The following is a 26,938-nucleotide window of genomic DNA, read 5'->3' as shown; positions in this document are numbered from 1 at the left end:
TGTTGTTGATGGGGGGATAGTGTGGATATTTAAAGGTTTTGTGGATATGTATATTGTTATCATACTGTCAACTGAAGCGAAGGATGAATTATGGGTATCTAACGTGTCTAACATCTGAAGGGCGAAACAAAAGACAACGGCAAGTAGCCTCGCGCTATTGACCCCCCTGATACGCTAGTCCAGCCCTCCGGAACAAATCTCCAAGAACATCCTGCTGCGGAGGATTCGGATTTGCTCCCACGCCCGGCATCGCCGCAGCCGGCGGGTGTTGCTGCTGCTGCTGCTGCTGCTGCTGCTGCCACTCGTTCGGCGCAAACTGATGTGCACGGACACTCCATTCATCATCCTGTGTCCGTTGTTGTCCAAAGAGATCCTTGAGCGAGATCTGCCGACCCATCGGTACACTTGACTGCACCTCTTCCAGGGGAGGCGCAGTCGCCGACGCCACAGCAGCAGCGACATGCAGACCGTTCTGCTGTGCGGCTTCAAAACGTTCGCGCGCGAGTTTCATACTCTGTCCGGCGTGGCTTGCGCATTCACGAATCATCTGGGCGTTGATGGTGCGCGTCTCGGCGGTCGAGTTAGGCGGAGGCTCCGAGTAGATCCAGAGACCGTAGATGCGGACATTGGTGCCGTCGTTAGCACCTGGCTTGGTGGATCCGTTGGCGCCATTGATACCATTGCTGTTATTGGCTCCTACTCCTTCCGTCTCTGGGCTGTAGTCTGATTTCAGGATGATGTAGTCTTCGGTGATTTCGACGTTCTCGCCGTCAGTGAGGAGGAGATCGAAGTTATTCAGACCTCGTCGGTTGAGGACAAAGACACTGTACCGCTCCTCGCCTAGGGGGCCTTGAGTGAGTTGGCAGACGAAGAGGGAGCCTTCAATGCCGTTCTTTTCCCATTGTCGGGAGCTTGGGCTGAAGATGTAGACGACGGCGTATTGGGCGAGAGAGAGAATGTTGGTGATGGAGGGGTTATGGCGGCGTAGGACGGAGAGGTTGAGCTCCTCGTTGGAACGGAGCGGAGGAGGCATAGAAGGTTCTTGGGGATCCTGAAGTTGCTGGGTATCGGAGAGGTAGTTGTGAAAGTCGGAGTCGTAGTCGGAGGGTTGGGGGATGCCTTGGCTGGGATGACGACGATGGTTGTGATTGTTGTTTTGTCGGCGGGGCTTGCGGCCTGTCATTATGCAGGATGCCTAAACTCTGAGAGAAAAAGAGAGGATAGGATAGGGAAGAAGTAGGAGTAAAACTGAGGGAGATGGAGAGGACGGGGGTGGAGGGGAAGCTGAAGCGATAGCAAGCTGGAGGGGGAGAGAGAGAAGATGCAGGATAACGTCGAAGCACAGCTGGTGCTCTGTTCGGGAAGCGGTCGGGACCCCCGCGCGGTCTGGACTCGCCGTGCCAAACGACTGGAACTGTCCTCATCATCACCTCCATCACTACTTCCTCTGCTACTATTCCCCCTTATTACCATTCCAATTGATCGGTCGCCTTGTCTTGTACATGTCCCGCGGCGATTTCGCAATCAGTCGCCCCGCGCTTAAGCCTCACCAATTCCGGCGTCATACTATCCTCCGTCGGGACTCTTGCGTGCATCATCACCTCCCTCCGTTACATCCGATCGGCTTCTGGGATAGCAGGACCTCTACTACCTACAATACCTTCAACTTGTCCACTACGATAGTCCCAGCAAGGCAGATACTCAACTGCGCGACACAAACCCTCTCCTACCTTCTGCACCGCGTGACTGCCCCTCCAGGTGAATTCTTAGCCGCCGGTCTTCCTACCCCATAAGTCTATACGCACTTAGGGATATATTTATATAACGTCGAGATAGCTATTCTGGGTTTCTCGGTGTGCTACAGTCAGCGACTTCCCCAATATGGCTTCGGGCTCAGCGCAGCCCGCATCGCAGCCTTCGTCCTCCAGCGATTCCTCCAGTAGCAACGACCCCTCTCCGGACCCGTCGGTCGATCCCTCTTCGCTCCCGCAGGCTGTAAAGGCAAGGAAGGCTGAATATACCCATCAACAGACGATCCGTGTGAAAGTCGGCACCTGGAATGTCGCTGCCATTTCGGGCACCGAGAATGACATTGGGAAATGGTTCATACAGCGGGAAGGCGTATGCGAGCAAATATCAGGACTTCGGGTCTCCGACTCGCAACAGCAAGCTAGTGTGAGGAATAATGAATCTGGAAATGGTGGAAGTCTAGCCGAGTTTGCGCCGGACAAGATCGGCCTTTACGTCCTGGGGTTACAGGAGATCGTGGATGTCTCGTCGCCTGCGGAGGCCTTAAGACCCTTTGTTGACCCGGCACCGTCGAACCGGTGGAAAGCAGCGGTCCAGAAAGCACTGCCAGAAGGCTATAAGCTTATTGCAGAGACTCAGCTGGTGGGCTTGCTTCAATTGGTATATGCGGCACCTTTTCTCGCCGATCAAGTGTCGTTCGTTAGCTGCACCAGTGTGGGCACGGGCCTGTTGGGATATATGGGCAACAAAGGTGCTGTTACAACTCGATTAGTGTTGGGCGAAACGACATGCGTGGTCTTCGTGAACTGTCATTTGGCGGCTGGATCCGACAAGAATAGTCTAGAACGACGGAATTGGGATGCCTCACAAATTGTTGGTCGGACGAAGTTTGAGCCCATCGACCCAAATGTAGCGCTTCGAGAAGAACCCGTCGAGAGCATAGGGAAGGAGGACTTTGCATTTTGGTTTGGAGATCTCAACTATCGCCTGGAGGATATCCCAGGTGGTGACGTGCGACAAGTCCTAGCCCGGCATACAGCAAATGACTACGATGATAGACATCAATCCCAGACTGGACCTAAGGACAGCACTCCATCGCTGGAGGCCACGGATGAAGCGCAGAAGCAGGACACAGACAGCCCCCTCCCAGCTGTTTCGGACGAGGATGTGGATCCTCACACCGACCCAGCGTCTCTGCAAACCACCATATCGTCACTACTGCCCCATGACCAGCTTCGAATGCAGCAGGATAAGCGAAAAGCTTTCCATGATGGTTGGCGGGAGGGCCCGATCACTTTCCTACCCACGTACAAGTATGACGTGGGAAGTGTTGCTAGGTTTGACACAAGCGAGAAAAACCGAGGTCCCAGTTGGTGTGACCGGATACTGTATCGGACTCGCCAGGACAGGATGCGATACGAAAGATTGGCCAAAGAAGCTGCCGAGGCCAGAAAACGCGACGAAGAAATGAAAGCCCGGGGCTTGGATAAGGCAGTTGCGGACGATAGCGTCTTGTTTGATTATGACCCTGATGTCGACGGAGCGGACAGTGTGGAGGAATACGATCCAGACAAGGATTCCAACGGCGACGCCTCATTAGATCTGGACGACGATGCGGATAACTCACTGCAGCTTGAGTACTATGTATCGCATCAAGGCATCCTCTCCTCTGATCATAAGCCCTTAGCCGCAGCATTCACGTTGACGTACGACTCGGTGGATCCGCAATTGAAAGCCAAGGTACACCAGGAGGTGGTTCGGGAGCTGGATAAGGCGGAAAACGAATCTCGGCCTGGACTCACTGTTGTGGTGGACCACCACGGCAGTCAACCTACAAGTGAAGACCCCAATGCCGTGAACTTTGGTGACGTCCCTTTCGATGTGCCTGTCACCCGTACACTGACGGTCGCCAACACCAGCGGCGTGCCAGCAACTTTCACCCTAGAAAAGCCGGAACAAGATGTCTCCAACCACACACCATCCTGGCTGGAATACCGTATCGACCAACCACATCAGTCGGACTCAGAGTCCAGCTCAAACCAGAAGCTGCCGTCGCACGAGTGTACCCTGCATCCCGGGGAGATTGCCAACATTGAGGTCACAGCCTGCGTTCGAGACATCGAACTGACTCGTTTACTGAACAGCGGGAGACTGAGTCTAGAGGAAATCCTCGTCCTTCGGGTCGCGCGCGGCCGAGATCACTTCATCTCTGCTCACGGCAAATGGCTACCTACCTGTTTTGGCCGCTCACTACAGGAGCTAACCGTCATGCCTGAATCAGGTGCACGCAGCCTGGTCCCAGCCAAGGCACCCCAAGACCAGAAAGACACCCCGGGCGTGCCTTTGTCGGCTCCTCGGGAACTGTTTCGTTTGACGGAGGCCATATCCGAAATATCAGAACGTGCCATTGCAGAGTGGAGCATGACCAGGAGTGAGGCAGAAGAAGATACGCCACCATGGATGAGAGAGACCTCTGGGTTCGGATGGCCCTTTGAGCCCGAGTCCTGGACCCTCCGCGATCAAGATGAACGATCCCATCTATTATCCCGTGCGCGCGAAGCACTCGACACCAACAAGGATTTCAACTCCGTGTTTGCCCCAGAGGTAACTTCACTCCAACGTCTCGAAATCCTCAGCGAAACACTTCTCGCATTCCTCGGATCCCTGAAGGACGGCATTGTCACTGCCGCCGTCTGGCAAGACCTCGACCAACAACTCCTCACTCGCGAAAAAACCAAACAACCCCCCTTATCCTGGGAAGACTCGCAGGCCTGGGTCCTCGAAAGCCTCGCCTTCTCCCCCGTTCACAGCGTCTCCTTCACCTTCGTCACGTTCATGTTAGCCCGCATTGCCAACGAAGTCGCCCCTGCATCCTCCATCCCCAACAACACCAACACCAACACCCGCGGTTCCACACCCAACCTTCTAATCTCATCATCTGGCAACGAACCCCAACCAAAGCCAACCACCCAGAAGAACCCACCAGAAGATGCACCACAGCCCGGACCTGCCCCCGCCGCCTTCATCCGCCGTAAAACACGTACCTTCACCTCATCCATCTCAAGCATAGCCACCGAACAACCCTCTTCACTCAATTCTACTCCCAGTCCAATGGCCATCCGTCGTCAAGCCGTGGAAACCGCTCTTGCATCCATATTCTCATCCGTTCTCATATCATCGGACGTTACTGTGCCCGCAAAGGAGAAAGATCGGCGTGCGCTAGAGGAAAGGAAACGGGGAATCGTTGAGCCGTTTTTGAAGACTATTGGGGTTGATAATAAGGGGCCTTCTGGGGGTGGTGTTTCTTGAGAAAGGAGAGGAGTGGAGAGGAAAGATGATAGGATTATACTAAGTGGATGGTTGTTGTTGTTGTGTTTCTACTACTCGTTATTATATATATATATATGTAGGTGTGTGTGTATGTATAGAATTTTCCGCTTCGTATCGAACTTCTGCTTGTGGATGGGTTTAGTTTGTTTGTTTGTTTTACTAGTCAGTACGCTTGCTATCATATTCTACTGTCACTTTGGTCGGTGGTAGTGATTGAGATAGAGCTACGCAGATACTACTAGCCGTCTGAAGAACTGGCAACGGAGTTTAGTATGGTCAATGGCTGCATTAGAGAGATTGGTACCATCAGACAACTTGAGATACTAGTAGGTACTAGCTGATGTCATTAGTACTACGTAATATATAGTATCGGACCAAGCAGACGTGGTCGAAGGATTCGGAGACAATCAACAAAAAACAGCGCTCAAATTGCTTTTGACTACAAGCCATCAAGTTCCAAAGAGGGAAATCCAACGAAAAGCAGGACCCATCGCCCGTCTTCTATAATCTAGTTATATAGTTATGATCGGCCAGGTGAAACGCCGGTTGCAAAAGTTATTGAATTTCTTTGATCTGACCAAGGGCCCGGGCATCTGTTGGCTCCTCTTCCGAGGTTGGCCGTGCTGTCTTCTTCGCCAATCGTGGTTTGCCGCGTGGTGCTTTGTCCTTTGTTGGGTGAGATGTTGGAGAAGATTTTGAGAACAGTATGCCTCTAATATAACGCAAGCAGCTTCTCGACATGTGCAATGGGAGAGTGACAATGGACATGAAGGCCTGCACAGGCAGTAAAAAGGCAGCGTAAATGCCATTGACTATCATAAGAAAAGCTCCCTGTGGCCGTTGAATGCTTGTTCGATGGGCTGTTGCCGCTAAGGAGAAGGCGTCGTGCATCTGGGTCTCCAGGGCCTGGAGACGAGAATCCGTTTGGTAGGCAGAAACGGCGGTCCGTTTTTCATACCTTCGTACGGCCCGATTCAGCGCATCAATGTCTGTTTGGAAGGTCTTCCGCACTTCTGCAGCCGTTTGCGTGATTGCCGATTGAATTGTTTCCAGATCTTGCGTATGTGGCTGCGCCTGATCCACGGTACTGGCTGATAGACGTGCTGCAGCAGTCTCCGCTACGTGGGCTTCGAGCTCCTCAAGGCGCTTCGCAATATCATGCACATCTATTCTGTCTGATTCCTCTTCTGACGACAATGCGACAACTCGCTGGAGATGGAGCGTTCGCGCCTGCACCATTCTTAGAAGATGGGAGACAGGCCGGATCTCCGACGCCAGCAGGAATATCGTCAGGTTGTAGTTGGACACTAGCCCTTCCGAAGGGCGCGACAACTTGGATCTGATGGCGTGTAGAATCCATGTCCCAATTACTGGGAATACGAAGCAAGACACAAGAGCTATGATTTCGTGGATCTGTAGCTCCTTACTGGCTGCTGCCGCCGCAGCACTATCACGGAGCTTCTGGTCATCACTCTCAGTTGCATCTCCTTGGTGTGCCTGCGAGGATTGAGGGCCGTCGGCTTCTGATCGGAATGGCGAATCCGTGGCGTCAAAGAACCTATCTGCATGGCGGATAGCTTGTGCGGAGCGATACCAGTCCCTAGATTGAAATTGGCTTAGCATGTGCCGTATGGGGATAGGGAGCGCGTGCCCTTACCACGGCAATCGAACGGACCAATTCAGGAAGACCGCTGCGAGAATTAGAAGGGTGACGTCGGTGACCACGGCACTTCCGTTCTGGAAAAAGATTCCGGCAACCGCAGGCAATAAAGCGAGGCCCAAGGGTGCTGAATGCCAATGTGATTCTTCATTTGTCAGATTCACGTCATTCCTCTTGGCCGCACGTGGGAAAAGTATGTCGTCCGTGGATGACCGAATTGAGTTCCGCGCCTCAGATACTGTGTCGGACAAGGTGGAATTGCGACGTTGATTTCGCAGGTTGGCGGTACCCTCTGCAAAGGTTGCAGATCGGCCTGCACCGCGGTGACGGAGCGTCATGGACTCTCGGGGATGGACGCGGGGGCTGCGATCCTCGGAGGGAGACAGGGATGGATGAGCAAGCTCTGGCATGACACAACAAGCGCCTGACGTGATCCAGCTCTTTCACGAGTCGCTCATGCTCATGGAGAATCTGAACAGTGGAAGGCGAAGGGAAAAGAGGGTACGCGAAAGTTGAAGAATGAGGGAGGAAGAGAGAGGGGTGGGAGAATGAGAGTCAGTGAGGTGTGAGAGAGAACCACGGGAGATTTACCCTGTGCGATGCGCAGATCTCCCTTGCTCAGCTCCTCCTCAGCTCCCACTTCGTAGTACTACACTCACAGCGACGCAAGCCGGGTCCGCGGGGGCGATCCGCAGCCGGAACCCCAATGACGATCCCTCGGGCGCTATGTTTCCCTGCTAAATGGCCAGGCCGTGCGGAGGAAGTAACCGAAGCCGTGACGAGTGACGACAAGGGACCCACGCCTGGCAATGTGGTCGCTGGTTGCCGTTCCAAGGCTGCTTGCTGCAGGTGCCTGTTTGCTGCCTGCCCCTTTGCAATGAACACCCCCCGTACAGAGAGCACGTGGATCGATTTGGCTCTTGTAGAATGATTGGACACTAGACTGGCAAACTAAACATTTAAGCACTGGCCCTGGGAGGCTAGCTGAGGGCGATGTCGGTCCCTTTCCTCCAGCCTCATACCAATAGAGTCTTTCGCGCTGGTAACACCCGTTCGCAATTCCAGTTCTTGGCAAATGCTTTCTGGAGGCCGATGAGAGCCTAGTCTCTATGCTCATACGAATCTTGTGTGATGCGCTCTCCTAGCCGTAATGATTGAGGTGTCAGACATAGCGCTTCTTGTGATGAGCCTTGAAGGCGCTCAGAAGCACCTACTTGATTTAATTTCGTCCAGCAAGGGCCATATTAAACGAGAGAAGGAGAAGAACAGACAGTGGCGCTAGCACTAGTTCTGGCTTCTGCAAATGAGTCCCCGTGTTGGTCAGACAGGAGGATGTGAGTGAGTGAGTGAGTGAGTGAAGCCAGAGGCATGGTAGGAAGGAAGTGGGTAGGATGGCGCTGAGTCCTTTGATACCCAAAAGGGGAATGGCCGGAGGCAGCCCTGTTCCTGTTCTGCTCCTCCATCAACCCTCATTGCATCGCGCCATTCTCGATACTCCACCCCAATTCAGAGAGCCGTGTTCTGGTCTATTGGGGTCAATTCTTTGGTATACATCCATCGACAGGGGAAATTGTCACTCCAGAATCCCTTGACTGGACAACTCCCCTGGTCTATGCTGCTGGAACCCGTCGCAGTGTTTCCCAAGATGGCCACGACATATCACAGCACCCCTCGGTCCTTTTCGTAATTTGCTTCTTCTGTGTCGCTTCAGCTCTTACGAGAAATGTCTCAATTATGCCCCACCAGCATGTTAAGCTTGCCCTCGCATTAACTCTGTCTATTCAGGGTTTTGAACCTCAATAAGAAGGTCGCTGTTGCTCATGTGTCTGTCACTCGCTGTCTGGCTTGTGCTAGATCACCTGGTATTTCAGGATGGCATTTCTCCTCTTGGTAGGATAACGTTGGGTCATACATACCAGTCGCTGTTCAATCATCTCTCTCATCTTGACATCCGGCTATCGCAACGAGAGAGGTATCAAGCAGCAAGGTGCATGACCCAGATTTCAGCAGCTATCAGGCTCATATGCTCTGTTGATACGAACGCCCTTTCGATAAGGAAGACTCAGAATGGCATCTTCAGTGGCACCGGTTTCTTCGCAGGCGATACTCCTTCCGGTTACTGCATTTGTCTCCGTCCTTCTCAGTATCATTCCTCTAGTCCTGCACTGCAAAAACCGAAATGTTGCAGCGAGCAGCTTGATCTTATGGTATATCCTACTCAACATCTTCAATATCACCAACGCTCTGATATGGCCGACGGATGACATTGATTCGTGGTGGGACGGCAAGGGACTCTGCGATTTTGAGGTTAAAGTCATGATTGCCAGCTATGTTGCTATTCCCGGGACCTTGGTTTGCATTTTTCGCACCCTGGCACAGGTTTTGGACACGAGTCGCGCAAACCTCGTTCCAACCCAGTCGCAACGTTGGTGGAATCACGCAGTGGTCCTTTCGTTCTGTGCAATCGCCCCGGTGGTTGCGATGCTTACGCACTACGTCTATCAGTCAAACAGGTACATTCTGTATGCTATTGCTGGTTGCCTCAATAACTATGACCGGAGCTGGGTGACTCTCGTGCTCGCCTGGATCTGGCCACTTATCATCTGCTTGATTGCTGGATACTATTGCGGTTCGTCCACTGGCGTCTGATATCTCCCTTGCTTTGTTATGGATACTAACATTTTACTAGTCATCGTGCTACATCGCCTGACCAAGTACCGAAGCCAATTCGGGGACATCCTTCAATCCGCCAATAGTAACTTGACTAAGTCACGGTTCATGCGGCTGTTCCTGATCGCCTTTATCATGCTGTGGGCCATTATTCCAGTTCAAACATATGTTGTCGCATCGAACATCATCGTCACTCAGCCATGGCATTCATACTCGTGGAGCGTCGCTCACCCACCAGACTGGAACGAGGTGATCAAGGTCCCCGTGGAGGGCCATGTCTTTTACGACCGTTGGATACCGGTGGCTTCGGGTTATATGTTCTTTATTTTCTTCGGTAGTGGGAGAGATGCATTCGTGATGTACCGTGCGATTTTGGGTTTCCTAGGATTTGGCAACTGCTTTACATCTCTTCAGACATCCTCAGCAAACGGTTCCTCTGCGTCAGGATCCCTGGGTAGCCGGGCAAAGCTTCTATTCAATAGAAGATGGACAACCACCGCAAGGTAAGGGAGCCCGTACTCTTACGGATGCGCTGCTCGTGCCTAACTCTGAAGCTACTCTAGGGCATACTCTAACAATTCTGCCGACGCAAGCCGATCTCCTCATGATTATCATGATATCGAAAAGGATGCGGTGTCACCAGGCGAGCAATCAAAATGGAGGTCGCGATACGGACTGCGTTGGTTTTTGCGAGGTCGGCCTTCCGCCCCCAGTCGGGAAACAGCGATTCCTCTGCGCCATATGGCCGAGCAAACAACCACAATTCGTACCAATGCCTGGGCTGGAGTGAGTCAGAGTCGTGGAAGCAGTGATCATGGAGCCGCGCCACTTCCGGATGATTATATCCGGGTCAAGCAGGTAATCAAACAGGAGAGCGAGCTGCATGTGTAATAATATCGATCGCTGGGGTGGAAATTCTTTTCAAGCACTGGAAGGTCGTGCGGGATGGGGGGCTACAGTGTTTTATTTACGACTAATCCCCTTGGTACTTAATAACCTCTACTGTATGCTATCTGATCACCCTACCTTGAGAGACAGTTATTCAAACCCGTGAAACTCATCCAGGAGTTCCCCTACTCCACGTCAGCTACCGGAACTGCCTAGGCTGATCACCAACATCCGGAGAGTAGCCGACGATCAATCAATGTATTATAAATGGTACTACCAGACAGCTCAACGTGCGAGACGCGTAAAACGTGTACTAAGTTTCCGAATACTTGCCTTTGCCTTCTGATATCAATTTATTTTTATCAACAACGGCGGATTACGCGACACAGCCATTGCCTGAGCGGATCGTACGCGTCAACTTAACATGCAGCGGTGGTGCAGCAGATAGATAGAAAGCCGTAGTACGTATAGATAAGTAAGTAGTACGGAGTAGCAGCAGCAGCAGCAGCAGCAGCAGCACCTAGTATGGAGTGAGACCAGTCAGATTATAACACAACTATTTATAGCAACACGAGCCCCAAGCAAGCAGACAGACAGACAGACATACGTACGCGCAAAAATCATGCCGAGAAAAGATAGAGAGCATATCATATGAGGAAAGAAGAAAGAAAAAAGAGGATATTTTACACGAGAAGACTGCTAGACATGATACATATGGCCAAGGAAACTTTGGAGGAACCCAAATGAAAAAGAGTTTCTGATGGCAGGCTGGCTGGCCCATGGTGACCGATTTCACCGACTATTGGGAAGAAGCCTGCATCGAACACCTGAGGCCAGCAAAAGGAATAGGGTGATGTCTGACTTCAAGACAGCTGCATCATCCTGCCGCCCGGTATTATTTGAGAAATGCCAACTCTTACAGTATTATCCGATCAAAACATTTGTTCCCGTTTACTCCTCCTGCTGCTGGTGCTGCTGCTCCTCAGAGAAAGCTTCGGGGTTGTACGGACGCTTGAGAACCTCGAGGGCGCCTGCGGATTAAATAGAACATGTTAGTATTTCCGCAATACAGCATGAGAAAAGTATGTGGTTTGTTTCATCGTATCTAGGTTAAGGGAGGATGACGTACGCTGCGTGATGTTCAGGGCTGTCTGCTTCTTGCCCTCTGCGTTCTCCCACTGGCGCATGGTCGCGTCTCCCTCGACAAAGACGAGAGTTCTGTGATAGAAAAAGAGCAAGTTAGCGCAATGGACATTGGAACTGGAATTGGAAGGGACGTAAACGGCGCATCCGGAGGGGGTCAATGGAACAGCAGACACGGATATCTGCAGTATAAAGAAGAGATTGAAGTTGACGGGCAAGAGAACTTACCCCGTCTGCAGGTTGGTGATGAAATCGCGCTGGTTTCCCTCACTGAAGGCCGAAACCTTGAAGAAGCTCGGCGGGCGCTTATCCCTCGAGTTCTGGTTAGAGGCCACGGTGTATCTGATAACTTCCTGGCCAGAAGCGGTGGCCTGCACCTCGGGTTGGCCAGCCAGACGACCCGTGATCATGATACGAGCAATGGAACGCGACGAGGAAGAGCTGAAGGAACGCGTGGACAGGGCGGCGCCGGAGGAGGCGCGGAGGGTAGGGCGCAGCGCAGAGGCAATGGCCGACATGTTGGAATAGTGGGAGAAGGTTCGGGTTCTAGAAAAGAGAAAAATAAGGGCAGTAGATGCACAGTGACAGGAATGCTATAGCGAGGGTATGGCCTGTCTCCGAGTGGAGTTGAGAGAGCTCTCTTCCGCGGCGTCACCGATATGTCACGTGAAACTATATCCGCTATACCCCATTGGGCCCTCCACCTTCCATGTCTCTCTACTAAGTATCTCATTATCTATCTTGCACAAGATCCTTGTTTGTAGGTCGGCCGTGATTTATCCCTTCCTCTCCCTTGATCAATAGACTCCTCATATCTACGCACATTGCGTATCCAGAAGCATCAGTCTCCAGGCTGCTATCTGTTCAATCTTGCTTTGGCAAGCATGAAAAATAACTTTAGGTGATGCTTTGTGTGTTGCAGGTGCATGCATTTATCAATCATAAACTTTGAACCCTGGGAACATTAAGCGAGTCAACCGCTCAGTTACGAGGCAGTTGGCTTCAATGCAGCTGTAGCCTGTGAGATGTCATATTGTGAACCCATTGGGGAAGCAGCAAGGCACAGATGCGAGGTTTGGCCGTCAACAGTGCATGCCTTTTAAGACTTCCACTTGCCCATGAAACTCTGCTCACCGCACCTACCGTGCATTCTTTATTGGCATGTGCTGGCAGACATTGGATGGGATTCAAGTAACCTCCAAAGTTTCCGTCGGATGGTTTGACCACAAACGGCGCATTGCTCGACACCGCTCGACCTCGACGAAAGCCCTTGTTCACACATACTTTGCTTCCCGGCCGCTAAGTTTTAATGCACCTTATTTTAGCCATGGGCCGAGAATCCACTCGCATATATCTACAGTATACTTCCCAGGATCATGGATTCCGTGTGGCCCGGACTACTTTGTCAATAGTCACGGAGAACCCCTGGGAAATCAGGCCATGTCGGATATTAGACTAGCAGCACGGTCCATTGAGAGCACGGCGTTGTCTTTGTCAGAAACCCCAATGAGCATTGTCCTCCGAGCCGGGGGCACGATAGGCTGAAAACTCCGCGATTGAAATTAGATGTGTCTTGACCTGCAGCCGATCACACGAACAGCCTAACTATGGGCGGCTAGTAGTGCTAGTTCTGATCGCCAAATCGCGACGATCGGTCGTCGCGTCCCTGGATCGTTGCAAACCAAGTTACTCCGTAGCCTGCGCTCTATTGAAAATCTTAATCCGGACCGTAGCCCGCGACAAGGCAGGGCTAGAGCCAATCTTCTCTTACGCTCAATATGCCATCGCCCTTCCGTGGCCAAGTAGGCCAACGCGTTCAGCCGTCCTATTGAAGCCCGGCCATCGCACGCGTGCATTCGCTTCTATGCTTTTCCTTCCAGGTTCCCGAGACTTGCTAACATCTGATGAAATCTGGCCTGCGAAATACAAGTGGTTCTATTCCCACTGCTCTCAAATGAGAGGCTCTCAGTTTTCGAACCAATTAAGTAGGTGGATGTGTTGCGAATGGGGAGACAAAGATTCTTGTCCAGTTCGCTGCTCTTTATAGAAGATGATGGATGATGTCTAATCACGATGCATGGAGTACCCCATGCTTATTCGACAACTCCAAAGTCAATGGATTGCAGGGGCGGATCCTTGCCAAATAATTCCATTTAACATGCACAACCATGCGAAGGATATTGCTTTTTTGGGCGACAGGGAGTGGATCAGCCCGCATCTTTCGTGCAGGTAGTCTACTGCTACCATCGTTATTCTCCTCGAATTGCCGATGAAGCAGACCGTGGCTATCGGACCGGAATGGTTAGGTTTTAAGACGAAAAAAGAAGGAAAAGAAAAAGAAAAGCGGTCATTTTTAGATCACCTCCAACGTGAAGCCTGGGGACTTTTATTTCTTTTGCTCCCCTACTTTGCTTTCTTTTTCGTAGTCTCCTTTGCCCACTATTTCCCTCTCATTTCGCTCTCCCTCATGGCTACATATAGGTGGTATAGATGAAATCATTGTACTGTTGAGCAATCCGCCTGAATCACGCCACGCTTCCCCAAACCTCTCTGCCTATCTCGAGACTTGATCGTGCAAAAATAGGCCTACTCTTACAAGTGTCTGCGGCCTGCATGGGAATTATGTGAAAAAGTGGCCGTTGAGAACACCACAGGCAGCAATCCGAATCCCACTGCCATTGTACGGAGGCACAGACATCGTTTAGTCAGGAACCAGCCTATCGGTAACACTGATTATCTTGTGCGATTCGTCATCGATCTAAACTCGCCATGCGATTCTTAATTGTGTTTGCTCTGCTCGCCTGCCTTGCGCATGGCTTGTTTGTCGCGGCGCAAACTTCAGTTCCCGAACGCCATGAGCTTAACAGCCTTGAAGAAAGAGAGGCCACTCCGAGCACGACAGCTGCCAGTGAAACCTTCAGTGACACAGCATCACCAAGCGTGACAGAATCAGCGATAACACACAGCAATTCCACAGCATCGTCGAATGCAACTCTCCCAGCATCCACAACTATCACGTCCTTGAATACGTCTCAAGCATCGAAAGGCAAGGGAACCTGCAATCCAATGCCCCCATCTATTCCTCTTCGATACTGACCTGGCCCAAAGGTGGCAAGAACTCGACCAGCCCCGATGCCCTTCCTATCCAGCCCACAGTTACACCTGCCCTGGGAATTGGCGGTTTCATTCTCATCGTCACAGGCGCCATTCTCGCAGTGATTGGCATTCGCAATCTGAGGTTAGTTCTCTATATTTCATATGCTTCGATTCCGTGGCTTACGAGTGATCTAGGGTGCAAGTGTTCCTATCCACGGCTTTTCTGACTAGCCTTGGGGTGACGGTAGGTTTTCTCACAAACCTTGATAAGCCAGCTGTCTAATCACCCTATCTTGTAGGTTCTTATTGTCTATGTAATGAGCCCTCCTGTCCGAGTTGCCGTCCAGGGGGCGTATCTCGTTGCCGTATTCTTTACTGGCATTACATTTGGCGCGCTTGCGATCGTTTTCAAGGAATTAACCGAAGGCCTTGGATGCCTACTTGGAGGATTTTGTAGCAGCATGTGGTTGCTTTCTTTGAAACCGGGGGGTCTTCTCACCACAACCGATTCCAAAAGTGGGTTCATCGGCGCAATCTCAGTTGCTTTCTATGCCTTGTCATTCAGTCATCATACACGTCCTTACGGACTTATTGTGTCAACGGGTATTTCCGGGGGCACCGCCGTTGCACTTGGAATCGATTGTTTTAGTCGGGCAGGGTTGAAAGAATTTTGGCTCTACATATGGGGTAAGTCAGTCTCATCTCGGTCACGAATGAGGCAAAGCAACTGACACCTGTTCTAGGTCTGAACGACAATATCTTCCCGTTGAATACGACTACGTATCCAATCACCCGTAATATTCGTGTGGAGCTCGCTGCTACAGTTATTATTGCTATATTGGGCGTGGTCTCACAACTGCGGCTATGGAAAGTGGTTCGTGAACGTCGACGGAAGGAGAAAGAGAAGCGCGATGAAGAGCAGAAGAAGAAGGAAGAAGCCGAGGCCGAACTCGGACGAAAGCTGGAAGAGGATAATATGCAAGAGCGGAAGGAGTGGGAAGCGAGATATGGTGGTGGCGAGCCAGCCGCGGGCGTTTCGGAACTTGGAGATGACACCAAATGTCAGGCAGACGAGATGGATGCTATGGAGAAGGGAGACGTTTACGACATGAAAAGCATAGCTGAGACATCCGAAGGCTCCTACCGCTGTTCGGATTGCAGGGAAAGAGAGGCAAACAGCGATGCTGGGTCCGATGTGACGGGTGCGACTGAAGGAGACTTTGACCACGCACCGGCTGGAACGGCCAAAGAAATATCAGATAAGCTGAAGGAGGAAAGTGGCCCACTGCCGATCAAGGTCTTTGACGGTGCAGACGCAGCCAAGATAAAGGACGATAAAAGTTCTGACATGACGGCTGTCATCGGTTCAGATACTGCAACGATCCGCTCAAAGCGACTATCCGGGCCATCGTGCATGCCACGGACGTCTCGAAACGACGAATTACCCATGTCTCAGTCTAAGGAGGCCCTGGTGTCCGTTGATGATGGCACCTCATCCGTGCACGGCACCGTAGACGAGGGCGGCAACCTGGACTCAGATTGCCCTACTTTTCACAATGATAGTCCTGGACTTACGGAGAAAGTTCCGAAGTCGGATGAGAAGCCTCACGTCGATGAGAATGAGCAGCCGCAGGCAAAACCTAACCACCAGTCCCATGACAGAAAGTCACCAATTGATAGAGATGGTGGTGAAAGAAGCACTCAGCAAGGAAGCGAAGAGTCGCCCACTCTAGCCATCGAAGAGGGACCTGAGAAAGACGAGACCAAAGGGGCCCTCAACGCAGAATCACATACCACAGCTTCGGAGACCTCAATGACAATGGTCAACCGACAGAGTAATGGAAGTTCCGGACGTGCCTCAGAAATTGTCCAAGGAGAAGAAAAGCTTGAAGGACCTTCATCAAACCCCGCTGAATGTCTAGGGAAATCAGCTATTGAGGAAGGAAGACAACCGGGAGATGCCACCAAAGACACAGAGACTGCAGCAGCTGTCATGAAAGATCACGAATGCGATAAACCCCATTCCGACGGTCCCGAAAAGACCGACATCAGCGATAGCGAAGAGAAATCTCATGCAGAAGATCCATCGCCGCCGTCCCCTCAGAGCGGTAACGGAACCAAGAGAGCAGCTCTCCATGACAAACGAAAGTCTCCAGAGCCACTACCCAGAATCGAGCCAGAGCCGATCAAGCTTGAACATCCCAAGTTGAACGAAGAGACAGTGAAGGAACTGCCAAAGCGGACATCTAAAGTGGTACAATCCTATCGAACGAATGAGTGGGCAAAGCATCTGGCCGATGCTGAAGCTCCCGAGTTGGAACCCATCAAGCCGATCGAAGAAGAGCAACCAGAGTACTCCCCTGATACAGAGGAGGCTGCAGTACCCGTCAACGTCGAAGAACTACTGCAAACACCGTTCAACGCACAGCCTCCTCCAGCAGTAGAGCCCCGTGTCCAAGATACACCAAGCAGACGGGAGAGTCGACGGGTCTCCAACAATTCTCATATAGACCAGAACAAAAAGAAGTCACCCAATTCTCCCCCACCAGCTGCACAGCCGCGCTTCAGCAACGGATATCAAACGAACACGCTGCTCGGAAGCCCTGGGCTCACAGAACCACCTCCGGACGAAACCGAGGCTGCTAAACCGCAGTGGCGAGGTCCCGCGCCCCTGATAGCAGTACGAGAGGACATGATGCGAAACAGGCTATCATCATTCTCACTAACCATGGATCCATACTCACGAACCAGTCCCGGACAAGTACCAGTTGAAACCCTGCAGCGGTCGGCTTCATACCGAATCCACGACGGGGCAGATGACATGCCGCTATCGCAACGTCGCGCAATGTTATCTCAGCAGCAGCAAACAGTCATAACCCCACTTCCAGTACACACCCCCTATTCAACTCCCCGGCGAAATCATGCAAATGGTCCTTCCCCAACAAACACACCAGCGGCGATGGCCGCATGGCGGGAATCCGTCCAGGAGGATCTAAGAGATAGGCGTAACCCTCTCGGCAAACAAGGCATCCCTACAGGACCCCAGGACCGAAATAACCCGCCAGCTTATACTCAATCGCAACAGCGGACTCCCTCTGCAAGTCATAATATTGGGAATGCAATTGCCGAGGGTATGCAACGAGGCGATATGAGCGAGTTGCATCGCGAAGCCATGCGCCGGATGCAAGCCAAGGCAAATAAAACTGTGAAAGGGGCGTGATTGACGGGTCAGATCTTAACCACATTTTCAAATGCATTCAGACTTTGTTCGAAATATTCTATTCGGTTCGACAAATGTGTGGGAAAAGTATGAGCCAAGCAATTGCACGCATCGTTATCCAAAAGCTCAAGTCGTGCGTGCGTCTCTGATTCGATTTCAGTGTGTACATCGACGGAGGGTTTTAGTATATGTACAACTACTAGTTAGTGACTTTGCCGCTATACTATCCTCATTTAGAATAATAATAGTACAAGTAGATTAGTGATTAATTGACTTTCAATGATTCTCACTCTTCTCAACTACTAGTAGTCTTATTGGTACTAATATTCGGCTGAACCAATCGTATATTTCAATCACATTAACTCAGCTTGCACACCAACAATCCTGGAAGTAATAGTTAAATCTATAGCAAACTGGAAGACCTTCTTCCTCCATCAATGTCTGTCTCATAGAATATGAACCCCTTTCTCGATGTTATGATAGAGATATACAGGCATGATGTGAACATCTAAATAAGGCTCGGATACTGACTGAAGCATAAAGGGTATGTTCTGTATGGGTATAGAAAATTCTGGTTCTATTTCAATTCGCAGTGGAATACACAGCGCCAATTCCAACAAGATTCCGAGACATAGTGGAATCTCGAATCAAACAGTTTCAACCACAAGCCCGAAGAAAAGTAGACACAATAAAGGCGTACATGAACCTCAAAACGCCGATGCTGAATGCAGTGGTATAGGAGTGAATTGAATAGCCAGAATCACAGTAGGTCTCTTTAAGGTGAAATGGAATCAGATGAGATGAACGTCGCATATCGTGCAGATTGCATATGATTCAGAATCAGGGATAAGGAAAGAACAGGAAGAGGATGCGCAGGGCTAAGATCTACTGTCAGTCTAGCGAGATTTCCGTTTCTTGTCAGGAGTGAAATCCAACGGCTTGTACGCTAGACCCTTAGCTCCTGTCAGTCGGATCCGTTGCTCGGTTCGAGACAACGTACGGCCAAGTCCGAGATCGGTATCTGGGGCTAGCGAGACCTCATAGCCATTGATGTAGGATGATGATTGGGGGGACTGGCTTCTGGAGAATGCAACAGAAGATGATAAACTAGCCCCGGGACTGAAGGAAGAGCTTCGGGGTTCGTAGGATGTAGACCACCCATCGAGGAGCTTTGGTCCACTTCTTAATGATTCGGCGGCAATGCGGGCAGCAGACAAAAGCAGCTCATCTTCGTCAACTTGAACCGATTTCGGCGCCTCGGGCTTGGGCCCCACCGGCTTTCTGGCGGTCATCGATTCGATCTGTTCCAGAATCGGAAGCTTTGGTAAAGGTTTCGTAGATGCAAGTGCCATGGACTTCTTCTGCGGAGTGGGCACGTCGGCTTTTTGCAGTTTCTGCGCTTTGGGTACGCTTTCCACGAGTTTTGGTTCTTCTGGCTCCTCGTGGACTCGCTTACGTCCATTAGACACAGTTTCTCGTCGTCTGTCAGCAGCTCCTTTCAGAGCTGATAACCATGCAGAACGCCGCGAATCATTCGTAAGTTCTGTAGAAACATGAATTAGCGGCACAGTAGCGGTAAAAAGCTCGAGACCAGGGACTGACCGGCAGTTGGTTCTTCAATGGGCCTCTCAAGAGATACAGGCTCGTGTTCCTTTTCCACCTCAACTGGTTGGACTGAACGCTCTCCATCAATAAGGGCGTTCGTTGCCTCCGGTTCCTGAGCAGTCGATGAGTGCAGCGATTCAATGGGAACGTTATCGCTTGGGAGTGATATGTGCTCTTCTGCGACTGACGGTTCAGGTGAGGCCTCTTTCTCGAAAGGAACGGCGGTCTTCTCATCGGAGGGGGTCGATTGTTTCTCTTGAACTGACGGACTGCCCAGTTGAGTTTGGGGCGCGGTGTCGGATGGCACACGAGGCGGCGGAGAGAAGAACAGGCGGGATTGCTCTGAGAAGCGGTTTAGAAATAGATAACGACAAAGATGAAGCGGGAGAAGACATACCTTGCTTCTCCGAGGCAGACGTTTTCGTAAATGGCGATGATGCAGCTGCAAAAGCTTGTGGGGTTGATTGAGGTTGAGGGGGAATAGCGTCAGCAGAAGTTATGCTTTCGTTAGGAAAGCTGAAGATCGAGCTAGATGCCCCTGATGAGTAGGGCCCCTTTACTGTGCTGAAAGGCGTAGGTGTGGGCTGGCCAGCAGCCGCTACGTTGGCTTGGTCGGACTTTGGGGCGAAAGAAACTGCAGGGGTACTGAATGGTGATGTCGGGGCGGTAGTAGAGTTGACGGCATTCGCGAAGCTGAAAGGCGTGGTAGTAGAGAATACGGAAGGCTTTTCTGTGTCTTGTGTTGCGACTGGGCTCGGTGCAGGGGCAAAGAGGGTGTTCGACTGTTGATTTGCGGACGAAGGTGTGAAGGCTGCAATGCTTTCTTTCGGGGGGCTCTTCGATAGGGTGGATGACTGCATAACATTTGCGAAAGGGTTTGAAGGTACACTTGCAGGTGACCCAAAGGCATTGGCTGTGCTATTGGGCGGAAATGGCGACGAGAATGTCTGTTGCTGCGTACCAAAGGGCTGTGATGGTTGTGGAGTCGGATTAGGAGCAAACGCAAAAGCCGGTGGATTCGAAGTTTCAGGCTGTGAAAATCCCGCAAATGCGTTCTGAAGGCTAGATGCAGAGCTCGGCGAGTCGCGTGGACTCTCTTCTTGTGAAGGAGACCCAGCCGTTTTGAAGTTGAAAGGTTGGGAGGCGTTATCATCGTCGCTCACGAAAAGCGAGTCATCATTTGTACTCATGGGCGCGGGCAACGCAGGAATGCGCTCGGACAGATGAGATGAATCGACCATTCCGAGATTTGCAGCTTCTTTGATGTTGAGGCCAAGGATGATGGCAGCCAGTGTTCTGCCTGCACGCTTTGACTCAACATGCTGTTCCGAGAATGAGTGATCTGACGACGGTTGAAAGGCTGTGGCAGTGAACAGTTAGTCGAGTTTAAGTAGTAGCTTCCTATAGGACTGTCATGGGGAGATAGCAGCCATCCTCGGATGCTGATTCGGACGCCACTAGACGAAATCTCGGAAGCAGAAGCGCTGTCGAAAGCAAAACGTACCGACTGTATCAATTGGACGACTGCCCCAGTTAAGATAAAGATCACCATTGGCGTTCTCGGCAAATTCCAAGCCTTGCTCTTCACAGAACTTGATAGTCTGTTCGTGGTCATCAAAGCAAAGAACTGTCGTCAGCTCGTCAAGGGTCCATTCTTCGTTCTTGTGCTGTTGGGATGCAGGATAGCGACAATATCCTTTCCAGATGGAACGAATAGCGGTTTGACGCATGTGGTTGAAGTAGATCTCTGCAACGCAGGCTGTGAGATAGGAAACACCCGGCGAATCAATTATGTTAAAGAACCGTGCGTAGAAGCCTTGCGCGATCGCGTTTGGTCGCTTCGCATCGAGAGTACCCTGATACTCCCATGTATTCCCGGCAGCAGCAAACAATTCCAGGGCGATTTGAACTCGGGGTGAGTTCCTCAGCTCCGCGGGCCACTTCTGGACACGAGCTTCCAAATCAGGCCGTTGGTCATGAATCGAGAGAATTATATAGTAGGCCCTGAACTCGTCTTCGTTCGGAAAGGCGATCCGGCCTCTATTGTCATCATAGTAGTACATCAGTGACAACATCGTGTTGTTCAGCTGCTCGCGTTCCTGATGGCGATCAAAAGGCTCATCATTCGCAGGGCTCGACAGCAGATGTAGTGATATGATGTGGAACCGAGCAATTCTCTCCAGGCATGTTACCGCCATCTTCACATGGTCCTCCTGTGTGAGCTGCTGGACCGAGAAATCATTACGGATTGAGCGAGTTCGGTCCCATACGAACTTATGGATAAGTCCAAGAGGCTCGGGCCCATCAATGACGTGCCGTATGAGGTAGTTCATGGTCTGAAGGAGGGTCTTGGGTGTTCGAATGTCTGACGGAAGCTGTTCATCATAGCCGGCTGCGGATCTTCTGAACCGTTTTAGCATCTTCAGTTCCATATTCTGTAGCGAATTCGTTGCGGGATGCAGAAACTAGTCACTTGGGGTCAGTACCATGATAGCGACAGACTGGATACAACGAGACGTACCTTCTCGCTTTTGTCGACCATCTTTTGAACTATACGTTCCACTCTTTCGAATTCAGGGCACATGCTCGTACACGTGCCCACGGGTGTAATGGCTTGATTCAAGGAAGTCGGTTGATTTGGATCTGCCATCTGCCCCTCTCTAATGGCCTTTTCCCGTTCCTTGGTTCTAGCGAGTTTAAGCTGTTCGACATATGAGTATTGTTTGGAAACCCTTGCGCAATTTGTTCATCCGACTATTGTAATCATAACTGACCTGTTCGTAGCGCTCGGTATAGCTGCTCATATGCGACAGCTCTTCGACGGGAATGCTGGATCCGTTATCTGAAGGCGAGGGCTGCTGGGAGGGCCCTTGGCTGAAACCCGTACCGAAGCCGACGCCATTGCCATCGAAGTTGGGGGCACCAAACGGCACCGGCGAGGCCTTTCCAAACCCTGTAGGAGACGCCTTCTGCTGCAATGTCTGGCCGCCAAAGGGCGACGACGCAGGGGCCGTTTGCTTAAGTTGTGCGAAAGGCGAGGTAATCGGTCCTACAGACCCCGACGGGGAATCTGACTTGTTGCGCCAGGTATTGCTCGCTGAGCTAGCGCCCCTTCCTTGCCCCCGCCCAGACCTTGTTGCTGATGAAGCCCCTCGTCCCCGGCCTCGAACTTTGGTATCGCGTGACGTATTGGCGGCTTTGGGTTGATAAGGTCGGCCAGATGGTCCACCGCGTCCACGTCCTGCTGAACCGGCTGGCCCATCTTTCTGGCCGAGGCCAGCAAAGGGGTTTACAGGGCCGGCCATTTTGCCGTGTACAGCGGAAACGTGGACGAAACCAAATGTCCTCCAATAGTATGATCTTCAGAGCTTCTGAGTGGGGTCGTTAACCGTTAATCCGAGCGAGATGCGGACGAGGTCGTTCGCGAAACGGGCGTAGGTTGATAAATCGTAAAGCTATATAGCGCTATTGTCCAAGACCATTGACACGCGCGTAACGGAGAAGTCAGCTTTTGTAAAGACGGGACGACTTGTGAAACCACATGGCGATGATATCATTTAAGTCAAGGAAAATCGCGAAGGCACGAAAACCGTATGAAAAAGAAAGCGACAATGTTGAAAGAAGCGAAAGACGCGAGAGCAAGCAGCGAGTGATTCGGTACCTTTAGAGGTTCGTTGACAGAAAGTCGGAGGGCAGCAGTCGATGGATGAGAGAAGATGGAGTACGAGCTCCTGGACTCCCCGACCTCCAAAGGCGTGGAGTATTCCGATACAAAGCGAAGCGCTATCTTATAGGAACCGGGTGACGGTTGAGCGCACGATTGCGAATGCAACAAGCTCAGATGCCGGATAATGCAGGACGAGACAAGCCAGCGACGGACTACTGGCTGTTAGTAGTGATGGGAGGAGTGTCATGTCTTCAGTCCACCGCGCGAAGCTCCGATTCATCGGCGGGACAGCGTCAATGCACGCTAAGCCCGTTCAAGCGCAAGCGCCACTGCCGCGCGCCTGATCGGAGCTCCCCTAATTGGTACATTGTTGTCTAGTACTCTATGGTTATTGCATACACTCTAACATGTCCAGTGTCGGAAATTACCTGGATTTTACTAGACTGTCTGTATTGATCTTACGGCGTCTCCTACCAAACAGCTTGAGGAAACAAATTGCTCGAAGAAGTAGATGTATTTTTTGAGTCCACTGATAGAAAATCGTTACAAACGCTAAAACGCTGCTGTCACATGCCTCACAAAAATTTCCATAAACCAAAAGACTCGCTGCTCCCATGGTAGCATCCACCAACCTGGAATTTTTTTCTTTTCTCCATAAGCGCCCAAGCGCCTTTGCTTCCCAAAGTCTATTCATCCGCAAACATACAATAAACCCAAAACATAGATGTGCCTTGAACCCGTGAGAGGTCACCCGCAGTCGGATCTCGTCCATGGTCCTCTTGGACGCCTGGAGATCCGCGAGGCATACACTGTCGAATCGTGCTGATCAAAGTGAAACATGTATATATATTTAAAACATCTCGTAAAGCAGAAAACAAATGAGAAGTAAAGAGATGTTGAAACGAGGTGCCCACTCAGGCAATGAATGAGCAGACCCTCAATAGTATCGCACCTAGGCAAAAGCACGAGAAGAAGGGAAATGCTTGAAGATTCGAAGGAGAAAATCTCATCATGGTCGTACGTGTCGTGAAGTTGAGTTATCCCGCAGACTGTCTGGTTCTCAGACACAATGCGCGACTGCTGAATCCGCCGTTGATCAGCACTGGTGAGAATGAGTGAAGTGTGGATGGCTCAAAGAACCCGTACGGAATAGGGGTCCCCTCGAGCTCATCGGCTCCATATACGCATGCTGATCGCGAGTAAAATCGGGCATGCCATGTATCTCCTCAGGGTGGGTAGCAAATCCCAACGGATAGTGCACACGAGGCTCTGGGAGGCCATGGCCGGCCGCAGAACCATATTCCAAAGGGCTATACAACTCCTCCCTGAAGGATGGAGCCCAGTGGTCATATTGGCTGACGGAGTGCTGCATTGGCACTGTTGCTGCGTGGTGTTCGGCAGTGCTGGAGTCCGGGAAAGGGGCCTGCGTCAGGTATTCGAACGAGGCAGCCTCTTCGATAGGTGTGATCAATCCTTGAGTGGCGGGATCCTCAATAATCGCGCCGGAATAGTTACCGGAGTACTCGCCGGATGAGGTGAAGAATGTTTGATCCTGTCTCGCTGGCTCTCCAAAATTGTAAGACCCCGGCAAAGGGAAAAGCGGATCTTTTCCCTCTCTTAGAGGCATAGTTTGAGGCACTGGCATGTCGCTGGATTCCTTGATGAATGACGCATCAACTTCCTCTACTGAAGGGGTCGGGGTCGCGACCTCTTCCTCCGCGTCTGCTGGCTCCTCTGGCTCGACTTTTGCCTCCGGTCCAGCGACTGAGTCGGCGTCCTTGTCACCCTTAGGGTGTGCTTCACGATCCATCACGTATACGAGGGTTGAAGCATCTAGCACCAGTTCAGCCTCGATCGTCTTTGATGATTATGGGATTTGTGAGGGATACTTACCGATTTCACCTCGCTCATATCTTTCCTCCATTTTGCGTACCTTGAAAATTTCCTCAATAATCGTAAATTTCTCCTGTTCCTTGAGCTGTCTTCTACAGTCGAATGCGATTTCTAGCAGCTTATCGGCTGTGACTCCAATGCGACCAAGCTTGCGCACGATATGGACCAACAGGTCAACTCTCTCTGTTGTGCTTTGTAAGTACCGATGATCCGTAAAGAGACAATAGGCTAGCCACTTACCCTCTTTTTTCAGATGATCTGGCTCCCTATGCACTACACCAGCCGGCCACCACTCGGGCTTCGTCTTCTCTGGGTCGCCTTTGGTGCCAGGGGGCGCTCCGGGCTTAGGCCTGCCTCCGTTATAGGGATGTCTTACTTGCTTGCGCGGCTCGATGAACTTGATGAATGCCTTTGCGACAACGCGGCAGTTGACCTGCTGGAAGTGTCTCAGAGAGATCGTGTAGTACTGTTCCAGGCGATCGGTATCACCGACTTCAAGTGCGATCCGGTTTACTGCAGCGCCAGACGGCGAACTTGGGAATTCGGAACGAGGGTTCTGCGTAACTGGAACGGGACTTTCAACGTGGAGTCTACGTCTCTTGCCATGGCGGTGGCAAGACGCATCGTCGGAGCGGTCATAGCTCAGTGCAGCGGGGTTGATGCCTAAGATTCGCAAAGTCAGCTTTGCTATATACCAGCCTAATGGAGTGAATGTACTTACTCTGAAGTAGAGGCTTCTGATATCCGACTCTTGCTCCAAGGATTTCCAGGAAGTTTTCTCGCACTTCAGATGTGAAGATAGTGGCGTGATTGTCACGGATCGATGGCGACTCCGACACGCGGAGCCTACCCATGTGATCCAAGTATATCAAAGCATAATGTGCGTAGGGCAGATTGATCGATGTACGCGGGGGGGGTAGCATAGCCTTCGATCATCTAGAGTTAGTAAACGACTTCCACGTTGTATTTTGTTACTCACAGGAGCAGTCTCCCATCCAATACCGTCGCCTTTCATGGCGGACGAGGGTCTTTTCCCAAGCCCTGTCCTCGGAAGAGGAGAGTTGAATACCATAGTGGCCCTAGGGCAGAAGCTTGCACAAATGTCGGGATGTATGTATCGAGGCTGATGCGTTTGGAGATGAACCGGCTCTTAAGCACGAGTTCAAAGTGAATAGGAAGAGTCAAGTTTATGACTCTGCAGGATGAAAGAGAATAAGTCTCCGGAAGGTGGCGGGGAATGTGCTCGATTTGTAGGCGTTTCCCGATTCTGGAAATTTAGTGTATGGGTCAAAGAGCTGCTGCAATGCCCCAGATATAGCAATTATGGTGCACTGTCAACGTCTGCCAGCCAGTTAGTGTCTGTATTTGTTTTAAGTATCAGCCGTTGAGATGGCCTATTGGAAGGGAACAAGCATGCATATCCCAACCGATGTTGGAGGCATTTGTGTGCTAGGCAGGAAGTACTATCACGCAAACATCCTCCATGCTAAGGACATGTTGGGAAATGGTTGCATAGCAAGCAGCTACTACTCACCTAGCCGCAAGATCAAACACCACCGGATGGCTGGCAAACAGTAGCTGGACGTTCTATTGGTATAGTAGATTGCAGGGAAACTGCTGACAACCGGTACTGGTGCACTAGATAGTCGATCGAGACCCGGTACTCCCGTGAGGAACGCTGATCACCCAAAGTACTTCTGCCGTTGCGCCGAGATAGTGTGAAGAAGGACGGTGACACAAAGATGTGGATGTGGATGTAGGTTAGGTAGTACAAGGTGCCGAAGAGGATATAGTTAAGGCCGGCTACTAATAGTAACGGAAACGGTTGAGATGTGAAGCAAGCGAGGCCAGAACTATGCAGATCCGATCACGAATGAGAGAGAGGAGAGTGATGGAGGAAAAGTGAAGTCAGGAACAGGCAAAGGATCTGGATCTTGAGGCCCTTAAGTATAAGGAGGAGAGGAAGAACGGAAAAGGACTGGACTTTTTGACGACTGGGGACGTCTCAGGTTTTCCA

At 51.3% G+C, this 26,938-nt stretch overlaps 9 protein-coding genes across 9 annotated transcripts; 4 read left to right on the top strand and 5 right to left on the bottom strand.

Annotated features, from left to right (window-relative positions):
• Positions 1-41: 41 nt before the first annotated feature.
• BO88DRAFT_405513 (Dcp1 family protein) lies at positions 42-1,301 on the bottom strand. The gene has a single exon (XM_025706890.1). The coding sequence runs from the start codon at positions 1,181-1,183 to the stop codon at positions 155-157; it is 1,029 nt and encodes a 342-aa protein (XP_025562448.1). The 5' UTR covers positions 1,184-1,301; the 3' UTR covers positions 42-154.
• A 138-nt stretch (positions 1,302-1,439) lies between these two features.
• BO88DRAFT_405512 (phosphatase family protein) lies at positions 1,440-5,320 on the top strand. The gene has a single exon (XM_025706889.1). It carries the CDS (start codon positions 1,882-1,884, stop codon positions 5,056-5,058), a length of 3,177 nt encoding a protein of 1,058 aa, XP_025562447.1. The 5' UTR covers positions 1,440-1,881; the 3' UTR covers positions 5,059-5,320.
• A 154-nt stretch (positions 5,321-5,474) lies between these two features.
• On the bottom strand, positions 5,475-7,288 carry BO88DRAFT_488554 (uncharacterized protein). The gene is made up of 2 exons (XM_025712620.1): positions 6,737-7,288; positions 5,475-6,679 (listed from the first exon to the last, which is right to left on the bottom strand). Exons 1-2 carry the CDS (start codon positions 7,147-7,149, stop codon positions 5,635-5,637), a joined length of 1,458 nt encoding a protein of 485 aa, XP_025562446.1. The 5' UTR covers positions 7,150-7,288; the 3' UTR covers positions 5,475-5,634.
• On the top strand, positions 7,289-7,688 carry BO88DRAFT_405511 (uncharacterized protein; the record flags this gene model as incomplete). Its single annotated transcript, XM_025706888.1, has 1 exon — positions 7,289-7,688. A coding segment is annotated over exon 1 (220 nt), but the record flags the coding sequence as incomplete, so codon positions are not given.
• A 1,118-nt stretch (positions 7,689-8,806) lies between these two features.
• Positions 8,807-10,300, top strand: BO88DRAFT_435959 (pheromone receptor; the record flags this gene model as incomplete). The annotated part of the gene is made up of 3 exons (XM_025709538.1): positions 8,807-9,368; positions 9,429-9,912; positions 9,973-10,300. 3 exons carry the CDS (start codon positions 8,807-8,809, stop codon positions 10,298-10,300), a joined length of 1,374 nt encoding a protein of 457 aa, XP_025562444.1.
• A 494-nt stretch (positions 10,301-10,794) lies between these two features.
• Positions 10,795-12,052, bottom strand: BO88DRAFT_405510 (single-stranded DNA-binding protein). The gene is made up of 3 exons (XM_025706887.1): positions 11,669-12,052; positions 11,427-11,515; positions 10,795-11,328 (listed from the first exon to the last, which is right to left on the bottom strand). Exons 1-3 carry the CDS (start codon positions 11,956-11,958, stop codon positions 11,249-11,251), a joined length of 459 nt encoding a protein of 152 aa, XP_025562443.1. The 5' UTR covers positions 11,959-12,052; the 3' UTR covers positions 10,795-11,248.
• A 2,157-nt stretch (positions 12,053-14,209) lies between these two features.
• BO88DRAFT_389910 (uncharacterized protein) lies at positions 14,210-18,010 on the top strand (the record flags this gene model as incomplete). The annotated part of the gene is made up of 5 exons (XM_025704937.1): positions 14,210-14,348; positions 14,549-14,678; positions 14,732-14,780; positions 14,836-15,223; positions 15,280-18,010. 5 exons carry the CDS (start codon positions 14,210-14,212, stop codon positions 17,754-17,756), a joined length of 3,183 nt encoding a protein of 1,060 aa, XP_025562442.1. The 3' UTR covers positions 17,757-18,010.
• A 175-nt stretch (positions 18,011-18,185) lies between these two features.
• Positions 18,186-23,124, bottom strand: BO88DRAFT_435956 (putative leucine permease transcriptional regulator (SAC3)). Its single transcript, XM_025709537.1, has 6 exons — positions 22,136-23,124; positions 21,883-22,062; positions 20,866-21,826; positions 19,759-20,721; positions 19,359-19,703; positions 18,186-19,299 (listed from the first exon to the last, which is right to left on the bottom strand). The coding sequence occupies exons 1-6, from the start codon at positions 22,664-22,666 to the stop codon at positions 18,653-18,655; spliced, it is 3,627 nt and encodes a 1,208-aa protein (XP_025562441.1). The 5' UTR covers positions 22,667-23,124; the 3' UTR covers positions 18,186-18,652.
• A 1,000-nt stretch (positions 23,125-24,124) lies between these two features.
• On the bottom strand, positions 24,125-25,936 carry BO88DRAFT_426147 (uncharacterized protein; the record flags this gene model as incomplete). Its single annotated transcript, XM_025708882.1, has 5 exons — positions 24,125-24,861; positions 24,922-25,104; positions 25,162-25,584; positions 25,643-25,847; positions 25,901-25,936. 5 exons carry the CDS (start codon positions 25,934-25,936, stop codon positions 24,125-24,127), a joined length of 1,584 nt encoding a protein of 527 aa, XP_025562440.1.
• Between the last annotated feature and the right edge of the window lie 1,002 nt (positions 25,937-26,938).

This window comes from Aspergillus vadensis (assembly GCF_003184925.1).
Source record: "Aspergillus vadensis CBS 113365 unplaced genomic scaffold BO88scaffold_13, whole genome shotgun sequence".
Taxonomy (NCBI): Eukaryota; Fungi; Ascomycota; class Eurotiomycetes; order Eurotiales; family Aspergillaceae; genus Aspergillus; species Aspergillus vadensis.
This window is presented reverse-complemented; position numbering and strand designations above follow the sequence as displayed.